General features: G+C 48.4%; 1 protein-coding gene across 9 annotated transcripts in view; it reads left to right on the top strand.

The window, feature by feature from the left end:
- Positions 1–15,034, top strand: part of tnk2b (tyrosine kinase, non-receptor, 2b) — a 405,837-nt gene that overhangs the window by 294,344 nt on the left and 96,459 nt on the right. For all 9 annotated transcript variants that reach the window (XM_038816361.1, XM_038816360.1, XM_038816362.1 and 6 more), the window contains one exon: positions 1,802–1,872. In XM_038816361.1, coding sequence (XP_038672289.1) covers positions 1,802–1,872 — 71 coding nt within the window. The remainder of the gene's footprint in view (positions 1–1,801; positions 1,873–15,034) is intronic.

Genomic DNA, 15,034 nt, shown 5'->3' with positions numbered 1-15,034 from the left:
TGCTTTAATTTAATGAATAGTTTTTAATACTTTTTACATGATGACTGGACTGCTTATTCTCATTGAGGTTTCACATGGCTCCTCACACCATTTCGAAAACAAAACTATACACCCCCACAAAAGAGGTGTTCCAAGTTGGGATACCCTCACAGATAACACCAGTATGGTTTGTGACATTTCTTTGCTTTTTCTCTATATCCCATTTTAGATTCTCCTAACTCTACTTGTAATGGACCCACATTTGTCTAATTTGAAAGGAAATGCTTCTTGTTGTATTTATGTTGCCTTTCACAACTTCAGAACGTCCAAAATTGAATCCCAGCTAATGAATTACTTTTGTTATAATGTAGACAAAGATCTAAAATGGAGGTGCTGATATTGATTGGTAAGTAAGAAGAAAATTGCTAATCTAACCAGCTCCTGCCACAATTTAGAGACGGGTGTCTTGAAAAATATGGCCATGCTCCCACTTAAAACAAGTTTTACAAATGTGAGGTTTGATGATGTGGCTATATTTTGGACTGTCTTTTTAATTTAACGTAAAATGGAAGAATGAAGAGAGTCATGTAATCTGTTATGAATTGTATGGCATGAAGCATGTGTGGCTTGGTTACGATGGGGACGGGGGGCTCAGGTTGAGACTGACTGGGAGCAAAGTATAAACTGTTTATACCTGAAAATAAACGATGAGATCAGCTGGGTTGACTGTGGACAGACCTCTGATCAGAAGGAGAGAGCGAGAGAGACAGACAGAGAGAGAGAGACAGGCAGAATCTCAGAATCTCACAGAAACATAGGGATGCAGCTGGTGTGGTAGAGTGGAAAAGGCTACCACCAGGCAGAATGGCACGGGCAGGTGGGGAAATTACCAGACTGGACCTTACTGCTGGTCTTGGAAATTCTCTGAAAAGTGATGGGAACGCCTTTCAATGGGAACTTGACGTTATGAATCAGTGAAATGGGAAGATGCGAACCAGTGGAAGCTGGGATCAACTATGGACTGTTTCCTTTTCACTGCAGTGTTAATGTACACCTACTTGTAACAATAAAGATTATTATTACTATGAAAACTATAATCCTATGGCGAGGACACTGTAAAGTATACGCCTCCAATGTTGGGTTATCGGTCGGGTCAAGAGATTAATAAGAGCTATTGTTTCTGTAGTTTATAGTACAAGTTACCTACTGGATAATGTTTAGTTGAAGTTGCTTACAATTTGTTTGTTAGGTAAAAGTCTTTAAACTTTAAATCTCATGCAATTCCTTCAAGTCGGTCACTGGGAATTCAATTATCTTTTTAAAACGTTATGATGTGCTTAAGTACCCCAGTGCAAATTTGGTCTTGCTTATTCCGTATTATCTGATTAATCATTATGTTCTGGGACTTCTGTTAAGATGTATATTAATTTAGGACTTTAATTTTACCATTGAAAAAGTGCTCAGTGTTCATTTATGTTGTAGAAGGAGAAGGTGTGTGAGGAAATGTTTAGACGGAGCACTTGATTTTCAATAGCCAATTGGTTACTGATCTGAATTATGTGAGAGATAAAGATAAGTTTTCTATCATTATTGCATTCAACCAGATGAATTTGCAATGCTGGTATCTTAAATCAATAGACTCCACAGGGGTTTCCTTCCAGGTGCTCCGATTTCCTCCCACAGTCCAAAGATGTGCAAATTAGTTGGATTGGCCATGCTAAAAATGCTTGTCCGTGTCCAAATCAGTGATTCTGTCATTATTTAGCATTTTGTATGGAAAGCTGCTCCTTAGACAATGACACAATCCATTGTGTATTCACAGGCCAGAGGAGGTTATGGGAAACTGTAAAACGAAGAAGAGCAATGTGCAAGCGTAAATCCTGGATGAGCAAGGTATACCTGTAACTGTTGCATATGTGATTATTGCATCTATATTGAATGGAATTTTGAATTATAATCTAATTTCTGAACAGATAATTAACTCTGCAAACTGTCTTTTGCTGTGTTTTACATTGGGAAAGGCCAGAGTTGGGTGCTAATTTTGTTGAGTCTTAGTTTTATATTATTTAAGAACTCACATTTTTATTGCACCTGCACTCAAAAATTACTTTATACCTTTATTGAAAATTCAGGAACTCCATAACCATATATGGGAGGTGGTGGTGTAGCGATATTGTCACCGGACTGGTGATCCATAGACCCTGGGCAATACTATGGAGACTGGATTCAAATCCCACCACAGCTGTTGGTGAAAATTGAATCCAGTAAAAGAAATGGAACCATTAGCTATTGTCCTAAAAAAACCAGCTGTTCAGTAGTATCCATTCGGGAAAGAAATCTGAATCCTCACCTGACCTGGCATACATGTGACTGTTGAAGAAATTATAATTCAGCACTTCGAGTTTTCGCCAAAGGCCCTTTATTTAACACGAAGTTCGTGGGGGGATTAGAGAGGCCACAGTCATTCCAAATGTCCCCGCTTTACAGAAGTAAGGCAAGCAATTTATATGATTCAGTAAGCAATATGGTCTTCACCTGAACCAGAGGGGTACCAATATCCTGGGGGGGAGATTTGCTAGTGCTCTTCGGGGGGGTTTAAACTAATTCAGCAGGGGGATGGGAACCTAAATTGTAGTCCCAGTGTACAGGATGTTGAGAGTAGTGAGGTCAGGGATAGGGTTAAAAGTTCGAAAGAGGGCACCGGCAAGCAGGACGCTGGTTTGAAGTGTGTCTACTTCAACGCCAGGAGCATCCGGAATAAGGTGGGTGAGCTTGCAGCATGGGTTGGTACCTGGGATCTCGATGTTGTGGCGATTTCGGAGACATGGGTAGGGCAGGGACAGGAATGGTTGTTGCAGGTTCCAGGATTTAGATGTTTCTGTAAGAACAGAGAAGATGGTAAAAGAGGGGGGGGTGTGGCATTGTTAATCAAGGAAAGTATTACGGCGGTAGAAAGGACGTTTGAGGACTCGTCTACTGAGGCAGTATGGGCCGAGGTTAGGAACAGTAGAGGAGAGGTCACCCTGTCGGGAGTTGTCTATAGACCTCCGAATAGTTCCAGAGATGTAGAGGAAAGGATTGCAAAGATGATTCTCGACAGGAGCGAGAGTAACAGGGTAGTTGTTATGGGGGACTTTAACTTTCCAAATATTGACTGGAAATACTATAGTTCGAGTACTATAGATGGGTCAGTTTTTGTGCAGTGTGTGCAGGAGGGTTTTCTGACACAGTATGTAGACAGGCCAACAAGGGGCGAGGCCACATTGGATTTGGTACTGGGTAATGAACCCGGCCAGGTGTTAGATTTAGATGTAGGTGAGCACTTTGGTGATAGTGATCACAACTCGGTTATGTTTACTTTAGCAATGGGCAGGGATAGGTATATACCGCAAGGCAAGAATTATAGCTGGGGGTAAGGCAATTATGATGCTATTCGGCAAGATTTAGGATGTATAGGTTGGGGAAGGAAACTGCAGGGGATGGGTACAATCGAAATGTGGAGCTTTTTCAAGGAACAGCTACTGCGTGTCCTTGATAAGTATGTACCTGTCAGGCAGGGAGGAAGTTGTCGAGCAAGGGAACCGTGGTTTACTAAGGAAGTTGAAGCACTTGTCAAGAGGAAGAAGAAGGCTTATGTTAAGATGAGACATGAAGGCTCAATTAGGGCACTTGAGAGTTACAAGTTAGCCAGGAAGGACCTAAAGGGAGAGTTAAGAAGAGCGAGAGAGGACACGAAAAGTCATTGGCGGATAGGATCAAGGAAAACCCTAAGGCTTTCTATAGGTATATCAGGAACAAAATAATGACTAGAGTAAGATTAGGGCCAATCAAGGATAGTAGTGGAAAGTTGTGTGTGGAATCAGAGGAGATAGGGGAAGCATTAAATGGATATTTTTCGTCAGTGTTTACACTGGAGAAAGACAATGTTGTCGAGGAGACAGTCGACCAGGCTAGATGGAATTGAGGTTAAAAAGGAGGAGGTGTTAGCAATTTTAGAAAATGTCAAAATAGATAAGTCCCCTGGGCCAGGTGGGATTTATCCTAGGATTCTCTGGGAAGCCAGGGAGGAGATTGCAGAGCCTTTGTCCTTGATCTTTATGTCGTCTTTGTCGACAGGAATAGTGCCGGAAGACTGGAGGATAGCAAATGTTGTCCCCTTGTTCAAGAAGGGGAATAGAGACAACTCTGGTAATTATAGACCTGTGAGCCTTACTTCGGTTGTGGGTAAAATGTTGGAAAAGGTTATAAGAGATAGGGTTTATAATCATCTTGAAAAGAACAAGTTGATTAGCGATACTCAACACGGTTTTGTGAAGGGTAGGTCATGTCTCACAAACCATATTGAGTTTTTTGAGAAGGTGACCAAACAGGTGGATCAGGGTAAGGCTGTTGATGTGGTGTATATGGATTTCAGTAAGGCGTTTGATAAGGTTCCCCACGGTAGGCTATTGCAGAAAATAAGGAAGTATGGAATTGAAGGTGATTTAGTGGTTTGGATCAGTAATTGGCTAGCTGAAAGGAGACAGAGGGTGGTGGTTGATGGCAAATGTTCATCCTGGAGTTCAGTTACTAGTGGTGTACCGCAAGGATCTGTTTTGGGGCCACTGCTGTTTGTCATTTTTATAAATGACCTGGAAGAGGGTGTAGAAGGATGGGTTAGTAAATTTGCAGATGACACGAAGGTCGGTGGAGTTGTGGATAGTGCTGAAGGATGTTATAGGATACAGAGGACATAGATAAGCTGCAGAGCTGGGCTGAGAGGTGGCAGATGGAGTTTAATGCGGAAAAGTGTGAGGTGGTTCACTTTGGAAGGAGTAACAGGAATGCAGAGTACTGGGCTAATGGCAAGATTCTTGGTAGTGTAGATGAACAGAGAGATCTCGGCATCCAGGTACATAAATCCCTGAAAGTTGCCACCCAGGTTAATAGGGCTGTTAAGAAGGCATATGGTGTGCTAGCCTTTCTAAGCAGGGGGATTGAGTTTCGGAACCACAAGGTCATGCTGCAGCTGTACATAACTTTGGTTCGGCCACACCTGGAGTACTGCGTGCAGTTCTGGTCACCACATTATAGGAAGGATGTGGAAGCTTTGGAAAGGGTTCAGAGGAGATTTACTAGGATGTTGCCTGGTATGGAGGGAAGGTCTTATGAGGAAAGGCTCAGGGAATTGAGGTTGTTTTTGTTAGAGAGGAGAAGGCTGAGAGGTGACTTAATAGAGACATATAAGATAGTCAGAGGGTTAGATAGGGTGGACAGTGAGAGTCTCTTTCCTCGGATGGTGATGACCAACACGAGGGGACATAGCTTTAAATTGAGGGGTGATAGATATAGGACAGATGTCAGAGGCAGTTTCTTTACTCAGAGAGTAGTAGGGGTGTGGAACGCCCTGCCTGCAATAGTAGTAGACTCTCCAACTTTAAGGGCATTTAAGTGGTCACTGGATAGACATATAGATGAAAATGGAATAGTGTAGGTCAGATAGGCTTCAGATGGTTTCACAGGTCGGCGCAACATTGAGGGCCGAAGGGCCCGTACTGCGCTATAGTGTTCTATGTTCTATGTTCTATCCAGGACAAAAGGCGTTCTTTACATTAGCAGAAAAGCAAGCAGACCAGAGTTAGAGTTTAATAACAGGCCTTGAGTTCCTCGCCTAAGAAAAATATTAATTGTCTGCTGTCAGCAAAACAATGTGCAGCTGTATGCTTGTTTACATTGTATGACCTTCTGACTGTTTCATACAGAACATCTTGACTAAAATAAGGCTAAATAGCCATCATGCTTTTCCAAGTGCCTATTTCCATAAAATATAGTCAAGCAGCCGGTTAGAATGAATACAGAATATTAAGGCAACTAATCCACCAACTAAAGTCCCTTCTACAGTGACTCCAGATCCATAGCAATGTGGCTGACTTTCAAATAGCCTAGCAAGCCATGCAGTAGTACCAAAACCGCTACAAAGTGTAGACGGAAAGAAACAAAATGAACTACCCAGCATCGATCTAGGCACTGGAAACAACAACGGGAAATTAAGTCCTGTTGACCCTGCAAAGTCCTTCTTACTAACATCTGGGGGTTTGTACCATAATTGGGAGAGCTATCTCACAGAATAGTCAAGATTCAGAGGTAGTGGTGGGACAATGTATACAGTTGAAAGGGATTTGCCCTGGGAGTTCTCATCATCGACTCTGGACCTCATGGACAACGAAACCTCCTGCTTGCCACGTACCATGCACCATCATCTGATGAATCAGTACTCTTCCACGTTGAACACCATTTGGAAGAAGCACTGAAGGTGGCAAGGGCACAGAATGTAGTCTAGGTAAGGGGCCGCAATGTCCATCACCAAGAGTGGCTTGTTCACAGTACTACTGACCGAGCTGGCCTAGTCCTAGAGGACATAACTGCTGGACTGGGTCTGTAACAGGGTGGTGGGAAAAACATACAAGACCCCATCCTCAGCCGCTATTCAAAAAGGGAGGTTGAGAGAAAACGGGGAACTATAGACCAAGGGAAGTTGCTGGAGTCAATTATCAAGGATTTTATAACACAAAATTTAGAAAGCAGTGGTTTTGGATCAGGGTTTTGAACTTGGTGATCAGCCATGATCATAATGAATGGCAGAAGAGGCTTGTAGGGCTGAATAGCCTCCTCCTGCTTATATTTTTTTCTATGTATGCTTCTATGTAACATGTCTGCTGCAGATGCATTTGTCCATGACAAATAGTATCGGTAGGAGTGACCGCCACACAATCCTTGTGGAGATAAATTTCCGTCTTCACATTAAGGATACCCTCAATCTTATTATGTGGCATTACTACATTATTGTGCTAAATGGGATAGATTCAGAATAGATCGAGCAACTCAAGGCTGGGCATCATGAGGCGCTGTGGGCCATCAGCAGCAGCAGAATTGTACTTATCCACAATCTGTGATCCAACCGTCCCCTTATATTCCTTGAATCCTTTAGCCACAAGAGCTAGATCTAATTCCTTTTTGAAATTACACAATGTTTTGGCCTCAACTACTTTCTGTGGCAGTGAATTTCACAGATTCACCACTCTCTGGGTGAAGAAGTTTCTGCTCACCTCAGTCATAAAAGATTTACCTCTTATCCTCAAATTATGACCCCTAGTTCTGGGCTCCCCCAACATCGGGAACATTCTTTCTGATTCTACCCTGTCTAATCCTGTTAGAATGTTATTAGTTTGTATGAGATCTCCTTCACTCTTATGAACTCCAATTAATATAATCTAGCCGACGCGTGGCCCATTACCATCAATCCAGGGGATCTACCCCTGGTTCAATGAAGAGTGCAGGAGGGCATGCCAGTACAGCACCAGGCATACTGAGAAATGAGCTGTTAACCTGGTGAAGCTACGACACAGGACTACTTGCTTGTCAAGCCACATAAGCAACAAGTGATAGACAGAGCTAAGCAGTCCCACGACCAAAGATCTAAGCTCTTCAGTCCTGCCACATCCAGTCATGAATGCTGGTGGACAATTAAACAACTCACGGGAGGAGGAGGCTCCATCAATATGCCCATCCTCAATGATGGAGGAGCCCAGCATACTTGTGCAGTTAAAGAGGCTAAAGCATTCGCAATAATCTTCAGCCAGAAGTGCTGAGTGGATGATCCATCTCTGTCTCCACCAGAGGTCCCCAGATGCCAGTCTTCAGCCAATTTGGTTCACCCCATGTGATGTCAAGAAACTGCTGAAGGCACTAGATACTGCAAAGGCAACACGCCCTGACAATATTCCGGCAATAGTACAGAAGACTTGTGCTCTAGAACTTGCTGCTTCCCTAGCCAAGCTGTTCTACTACAGCTGCAACACTGGCATCTAGCTGGCAATGTGGAAGATTGCCCAGGTATGCCTTGCCCACAAAAATCAGGAGAAGACCAACCCGGCCAATTACCGCCTTCTCAGTCTACTCAATCAGCAGTAAAGTGATGGAAGGGGTCATCAACAGTGCTATTAAGTGGCACTTACTTAGCAATAACCCTGCTGATTGATGCTCAGTTTGAGTTCCGCCAGGGTCACTCAGCTCCTGACCTCATTAGAGCCTTGGTTCAAACATGAGCAAAACAGCTGAACTTTAGAGGTGTGGTGAGAGTAACTGTCCTTAACATCAAGGCAGCATTTGATCGAGTAAGGCATCGAGGAGCCCGAGAAAAACTGGAGTCAATGGGAATCGGGGAAAATGCTCCACTGGTTGGCGTTATACCTAACACAAAAGAAACTGGTTGTCAGCCATCTCAGTCCTGGAACATCATTGCAAGAGTTCCTCAGGGTAATGTACTAGGCCTAACCATCTTCAGCTGCTTCATCAATGACCTTCCATCCATCATAAGGGAAGGTATGGGGATGTGCGCTGATGATGAGACAATGTTCAGCACCATTCGTAACTTCTCAGATAATGAAGCAGTCCATTCCAAATGCAGGAAAACCTGGACAATATCCAGGCTTAGGCTGACAAGTGGCGAGTAACTTTTGCACCACACAAGTTCTAAGCAACAACCATCTCCAATAAGAGAGAATCAAAATGTCAACTCTTGACATATAATGGCATTACCATTACTGAATCCCCCCACTAGCAACATCCTGGGGGTTACCATTGACAAGAAAATGAACTGGACTAGCCAAGTAAATACTGTGGCAACAATGGCAGATCAGAGCCTGTGATCTGAATCCTGTGGTGAGTAGCTTGCCTCCTGACTTCCACTGCCTACAAGGCACAAGTCAGGAATGTGATGCAATATTCCCCACTTGCCTGGATGAGTTCAGCTTCAACAGCAAGAAGCTCGATACTATTCAAGGCAAAGTAGCCCAATTGATTGGCACCACTTCCTCGAACATTCACTCCCTCCACCATTAATACACAATGGCAACAGCGTGTGCCATCTACAAGATGCAGTGCAGGAACTCACCATAGTTCTTTGTGCAGCACCTCCCAAACCCATGACCACTACTATCTCGAAGGATAAGGGCAGCAGTACATGGGAACACCACCAGCTGGAAGTTATCTCCAAGTTACTCACCATCCTGACTTGGAAATATATCACCATTCCTTCATTGTTGCTGAGCCAAAATCCTGGAACTCCCTCCCTAATATCACATTGGGTGTACCTACATCACTGGGACTGCAGCGGTTCACAAATTCAACTCACCACCACCTTGTCAAGGCAATTAGGGATGGGCAACACATGCTGGCCTAGCTAGCGAAGCCCACATTCCATAAAAATGATTTTAAAAAAATTAAAAGGCGTGTGTGACCTTCACTTCCAACTCCCGAATAGCCAAAGATGCCTTCATTTTTGATAGGAGAGTAAAGTTATCTGCTAGCACTTGTAGTCAAGATTCAATTATGAATGAAAGTTGCAGCCATTGTACAGAAGGCAATCTGTGGCTTTAGAAACATATCCAATTTGGTATATGAGGTCAATTATCCTTCCTCATCCTTTTCAACCTGCAGAGAGCCTTTGAGGTGGTTGAGCATACCCTTCTCCTCCAAAGTCTTTCCATTGTCAATGAGGTGGTATACGACTTGCCTCGTTTCATTCTCATCCATTCAGTGTTAGTCATAGAATTATTCACGATCCCACACCTTTACCCCGGCATCTCCCAAGGATCTATTCTTAGCCACTCCTTTTTCTCATCCACATGCTACCCCTGGGCAAATTCACCCAAAAATACAGCTTGGTTTTCACATGTACACTGATGACACCCAGTTCTCACTCACCACTACTGCTCTTGGATCCTACACTGTTGCTAAATTGATAAGCAGAAATTTCCTCCAATGAAATATTTAAAAAGTTCAAAGCAATTTCTATAGTCTGCAGATGTCCTCTAGTTAAATGTTGAGAAAACAATGGGCGCAATCTTCCCAAAAGAGAATAAAGTCCCTGAGCGAGCGCGTTTAGCCACGTGTTTCCCGGCAGTCGCAGTGCTGAGAAACACATGACTATTCAATGTGACTCGCTTTGAATTAGGGGCCTGAACAGGAATGTGTGGCCGAGGCGTGCGGAGCCCTGTTTTGTAGTGAGAGATCGGGACGCTATTTTAAAATGGCGTCCCAGGACTTCCGGTTGCGGCTATGCGGAGCTAAGCCGCACGTTCGGCAGCTCCCGCTACTAAAGGACTTTTGGGCCTATTCGAGGGCCCCAAACGGCGCTGTTTCGACAAATTCCGGTGGGGGAAGGTGTTTGGAAGAGTATTCCCCGAAATTTATGGTGCTCACCCGGAGTGGGGCAAAAGAAAAGGCTGCAGCAGCTCCCCAAGAAAAGCGGGGGAAGAAGGACAAAATGCCGGCCGGCGGAACACCCGAGGACTGGTGGAAGTGGGCGCAGGAGCAGCAAGCTGCTCTTCTGCGCTGTTTTGCGGAGCTAAAGGCTGAGTTGCTGGACTCCCTGAATGTGACTCAATGTAAGAAGTCTTACAACACCAGGTTAAAGTCCAACAGGTTTGTTTCAAACACGAGCTTTCGGAGCACGGCTCCTTCTTCATTCACCTGAAGAAGGAGCCGTGCTCCGAAGCTCGTGTTTGAAACAAACCTGTTGGACTTTAACCTGGTGTTGTAAGACTTCTTACTGTGCTCACCCCAGTCCAACGCCGGCATCTCCACATCGTGACTCAATGTGGCTGCTTGAGACCCTGGCGGCCCAGGAGGTGTCCATTCGGGAGTTGCAGCAGCAGGCCGCTGAGCGGGAGGAGGAGGCCGTGGTCCTCGTGGGGAAAGTGGAGTTGCACGAGGCACTTCACAAAAAGTGGCAAGACCGCTTGGAGGAGCTGGACGTTCGCACGAGGCGAAAGAATTTGAGGATCCTGGGCCTGGCGGGAGGGGCTTGAGGGGTCGGATCTTCCGTCTTATGTGACCACGATGTTGAGCTCGTTGATGGGAGCGGGGTCCTTCCATTTGCCCCTGGAGCTTGAGGGAGCCCACAGAGTGCTGGCCAGGAGGCCCAAGACAAATGAACCCCCGCGGGCGGTGCTGGTGCGGTTCCATCGATTCAGCGACCGGGAGTGTGTGCTGCGCTGGGCCAAGAAAGAGAGGAGCAGCAAGTGGGAGAATTCGGTAGTGCGAATGTACCAGGACTGGAGTGCGGAGGTGGCTAAGCGGCGGGCCGGGTTCAACCGGACGAAGGCGGTGCTGCATGCCAGGCAGGTCAAATTTGGAATGCTGCAGCCTGCGTATCTGTGGGTGACATATAAGGACCGGCACCACTACTTCGAGTCCCCGGAGGAGTCGTGGGCCTTTGTACAGGTGGAGAAGCTGGACTCGAACTAGGGTCTGGGGGCACACTATGGTCGTTGCTGTTTTTGCTGTTGCTGTTTTGTAACTTTGACATGTGTTTTTTATGCTGGTTTTTGCTCTGTTTCCGGGTGGGTCTGTTGGGTATGGTTTTGGGTTATGTGGGGAATGTTGGGGGTCTGTGTTTTTTATTTTCTCTTCTGTACGGGGCTGGGGGTTGGGGTGAAACTGGATTTTGGGGCGCTGCGTCAGAAGGGTGGGGTGGGGCAGTGTGAAAGCGCGGGCTTTCCTCTGGTTTCCCGCGCTGCGGGGCGGGGGGATGGAGCTGGCGGTGGGGGCGTGGCCTCTACTGGTTTTTTTTCCCGCGCTGAAGCGGTGCCAAGGAGGTGTGGCAAGAGGGGGATGACCCCATGTCGGGAGGGGACGGGTTTTGACGGGAGCTGCCGGGGTCAGCAGAAGTCAGCTGACTCACGGAAGTACCATGGAGGGTGCGTCGCGGCTAGGAGGGGTCCTAGCCTGGGGGGGGGTGGTGGGGGGGGATACGGGTTGCTGCTGGAATGGCCAGGAAGAGCTGGTGTGGGCCGGGGGGGTAGAGGAGAGGCGTTATCGCCATGGGGAACGGGTCGGGCGGGGCGCGCTGGCCTGGGGTGAGCAGTTCGATGAGCTATGGCTAGCCGGCGGGGGAGGGGGGGCGGGTTGCCCTCTGATCCGGCTGATCACCTGGAACGTGAGGGGGCTGAATGGGCCGGTTAAGAACTAGGGTATTTTCTCATCTGAAGGGGCTGAAGGCAGACGTGGCTATGCTCCAGGAGACCCACTTGAAGGTGGCGGACAAGGTTCGTCTGAGGAAGGGGTGGGTGGGGCAGGTTTTTCACTCAGGATTGGATGCGAAGAACCGGGGGGGTGCGATTCTGGTGGGGAAGAGGGTGGCGTTCGAGGCGGCTGAGGTGGTGTCGGACAAGGAGGGCAGATATATTATGGTGAAGGGTAGGCTGCATGGAGATAAGGTGGTGCTGGTTAATGTATATGCCCCGAATTGGGATGATGCTGGCTTCATGAGGCGCTTGTTGGGCCGCATTCCGGACCTGGAGGCAGGGGGCCTGATCATGGGGGGAGACTTTAACACAGTGCTGGATCCCCCACTGAATTTAAAAGGTGGGACATGATGCCGCTATCGCTGGCGGGTAGAGTGCAGTCCGTCAAAATGACAGTTCTCCCCGAGGTTCTTGTTCCTCTTTCAGTGTTTGCCCATCTTTATCCCTAGGGCCTTTTTTAGGAGAGTGACTAGCAGCATCATGAGCTTTGTTTGGGCGCATGGGACCCCGAGGGTGAAGAGGGTCTTCTTGGAGCGGGGTAGAGATGGTGGGGGGCTGGCGTTACGCAATCTCTCGGGGTATTATTGGCCGGACAATGTGTCGATGGTGCGCAAGTGGGTAATGGAGGGGGAGGGGGCAGCATGGAAACGGATGGAGAGGGCGTCCTGTGGAGATACAAGCCTGGGGGCCCTGGTAACGGCGCCGTGGCTGCTCCCTCCTATGAGGTATACCACGAGTCCGGTGGTGGCGGCTACCCTCAAGATTTGGGGCAGTGGAGGCGACATAGGGGAGAAGTGGGGGGCTCGATGGAGGCTCCGTTAAGGGGGAACCATCGGTTCATCCCGGGGAACATTGGTGGGGGGTTCCAGGGTTGGCACAGAGCGGGCATCAGACAGCTGAGGGACCTGTTCATTGATGGGAGGTTTGCGAGCCTGGGGGAGTTGGAGGAGAAATTTGAACTCCCCTCGGGAACATGTTCAGGTATCTGCAGGTAAAGGCGTTTGCTAGGCGACAGGTGGAGGGATTCCCTTTGCTTCCCGCGAGGGGGGTGAGTGACGGGGTGCTTTCGGGGGTCTGGTCGGGGATGGGAAGATATCTGATATCTACAAGGTAATGCAGGAGGTGGAGGAGGCGTCAGTAGAGGAGCTAAAGGCTAAGTGGGAGGGGGAACTGGGGGAACAGATCGAAGATGGGACATGGGCTGATGCCCTGGAGAGGGTTAACTCTCTCCATGCCGGCTTAGCCTCATCCAATTCAAGGTGCTGCACCGGGCCCACATGTCCGGGTCTAGGATGAGTAGGTTCTTTGGAGGCGAAGACAGGTGTGTCAGGTGTTTGGGGAGTCCAGCGAACCATGCCCATATGTTCTGGGCATGCCCGGTACTGGAGGAGTTCTGGAAGGGGGTAGCGAGGACAGTGTCGAGGGTGGTAGGATCCAGGGTCAAACTGGTTGGGGACTCGCACTTTTTGGGGTTGCAGTGGAGCCGGGAGTGCAGGAGGCGAAAGAGGCCGGTGTGCTGGCCTTTGCGTCCCTAGTAGCCCGGCGGAGGATCTTGCTACAGTGGAAGGATGCGAGACCCCCAAGCATGGAGACCTGGATCAACGACATGGCGGGATTTATTAAACTAGAGAAGGTCAAATTCGCCATGAGAGGATCGGTACAAGGGTTCTTTAGGCGGTGGCAACCTTTCCTCGACTTTCTGGCTCAACGATAGGGTACTGGGTCAGCAGCAGCAGCAACCCGGGGGGGAAGAGGAGGGGGGAAGAGGTAGGGGGGAAGAGGGAGGGGGGAAGAGGAGGGGGGAAGAGGAGGGCAGGAGGAGGGGGGAAGGAGGAGGGGGGAAGGAGGAGGGGGGAAGAGGAGGAAGGAAGAGGATGGGAAGGAAGAGGGGGGAGGGGGGGAAGAAGAGGGGGAGGGGGAGGGGGGGAGGGGGGGGAGAAGCGGGGGGGAAGAAGAGGGAAGAGGGGGAGGGAAGAGGGGGAGGGAAAGAGGGGGGGGAAGAGGGGGGGGAGGGGGAAGAGAGGGGGGAGGGGGGAGGGAAGAGAGGGGGGAGGGAAGAGGGGAGGGGGGGGAAAGAGGGGGGGGAAGGGAGGGGAGAAAGGGGGGGGGAAGGGGGGGAGAAGAGAGGGGGAAGAGGGGGGGGGGAAGGGGGGGGAAGAGGGGGGAGGGGGGGGGAAGAGGGGGAGGGGGGGGGGGGAGGGGGGGAAGAGGGGGGGGAGGGGGGAAAGGTGGGGGGGGAAGGTGGGGGACGATGATGATGTTTGCTTATTTAATTTTAATTTATTTTTAAGTTATCTTGTTTACTGGGTTGGGGGGGGGGGTGGGGGGATGTGATACATGCGTTGATACGGTCTTGGGGGTGTTACAGTTATTATGGGGTTATATTGTTGCTTTTCATTGTTTGTTGTCATATTTTCTGTAAAAAATTCCAATAAAAATTATTTAAAAAAAAGAAATGGCGTCCCAATCTCCAAGGCCTGGAAAAGAATCCCCAACAACCCCCCCTCAGCCCAAACGTACACTGAGAGGTTAACCCCCCCCCCCCCCCCCCCCCAGCCCTGCATCAGGCACCCCCTGTCTGATTGCGCGTGCAAAATATGCCAGCTTGGCACCTTGGCAGTGCCCCCTGCAAGCTGGCAGTGCCAACTGGGCACCTTGGCAGTGCCAGGCTGACACCCAGGTGGCACCAGCAGTGCCAGGGTACCATCCTAACCAAACGGCATGCAGCTTGGGACCTCCGATTCCCCATGGAGACCCCCATGTGTGCTTTTCCATCTCTACCACGTTTGTGGGGACCAGTACCAAACAGCGCTTGCCCAAGGTCCCCGAAGCAAAGGAATTTATCCCAAAGTCTCCAGTACCTCGGGGATCTGCACGTTAAAATGAGGCTTATTGCCTCCCTCTAATACGCAGATTTGCTAAAAAGTGATCGGGCCCATTGTGGGCAGGGTTCCCCTTGCAACATCTTTGAGATTGTGTTGAGCCTC

Source organism: Scyliorhinus canicula, chromosome 13, assembly GCF_902713615.1.
Source record: "Scyliorhinus canicula chromosome 13, sScyCan1.1, whole genome shotgun sequence".
NCBI lineage: Eukaryota > Metazoa > Chordata > Chondrichthyes > Carcharhiniformes > Scyliorhinidae > Scyliorhinus > Scyliorhinus canicula.
Note: the sequence above shows the minus strand (reverse complement) of the source record. Positions and strands in the feature narration are given on the sequence as shown.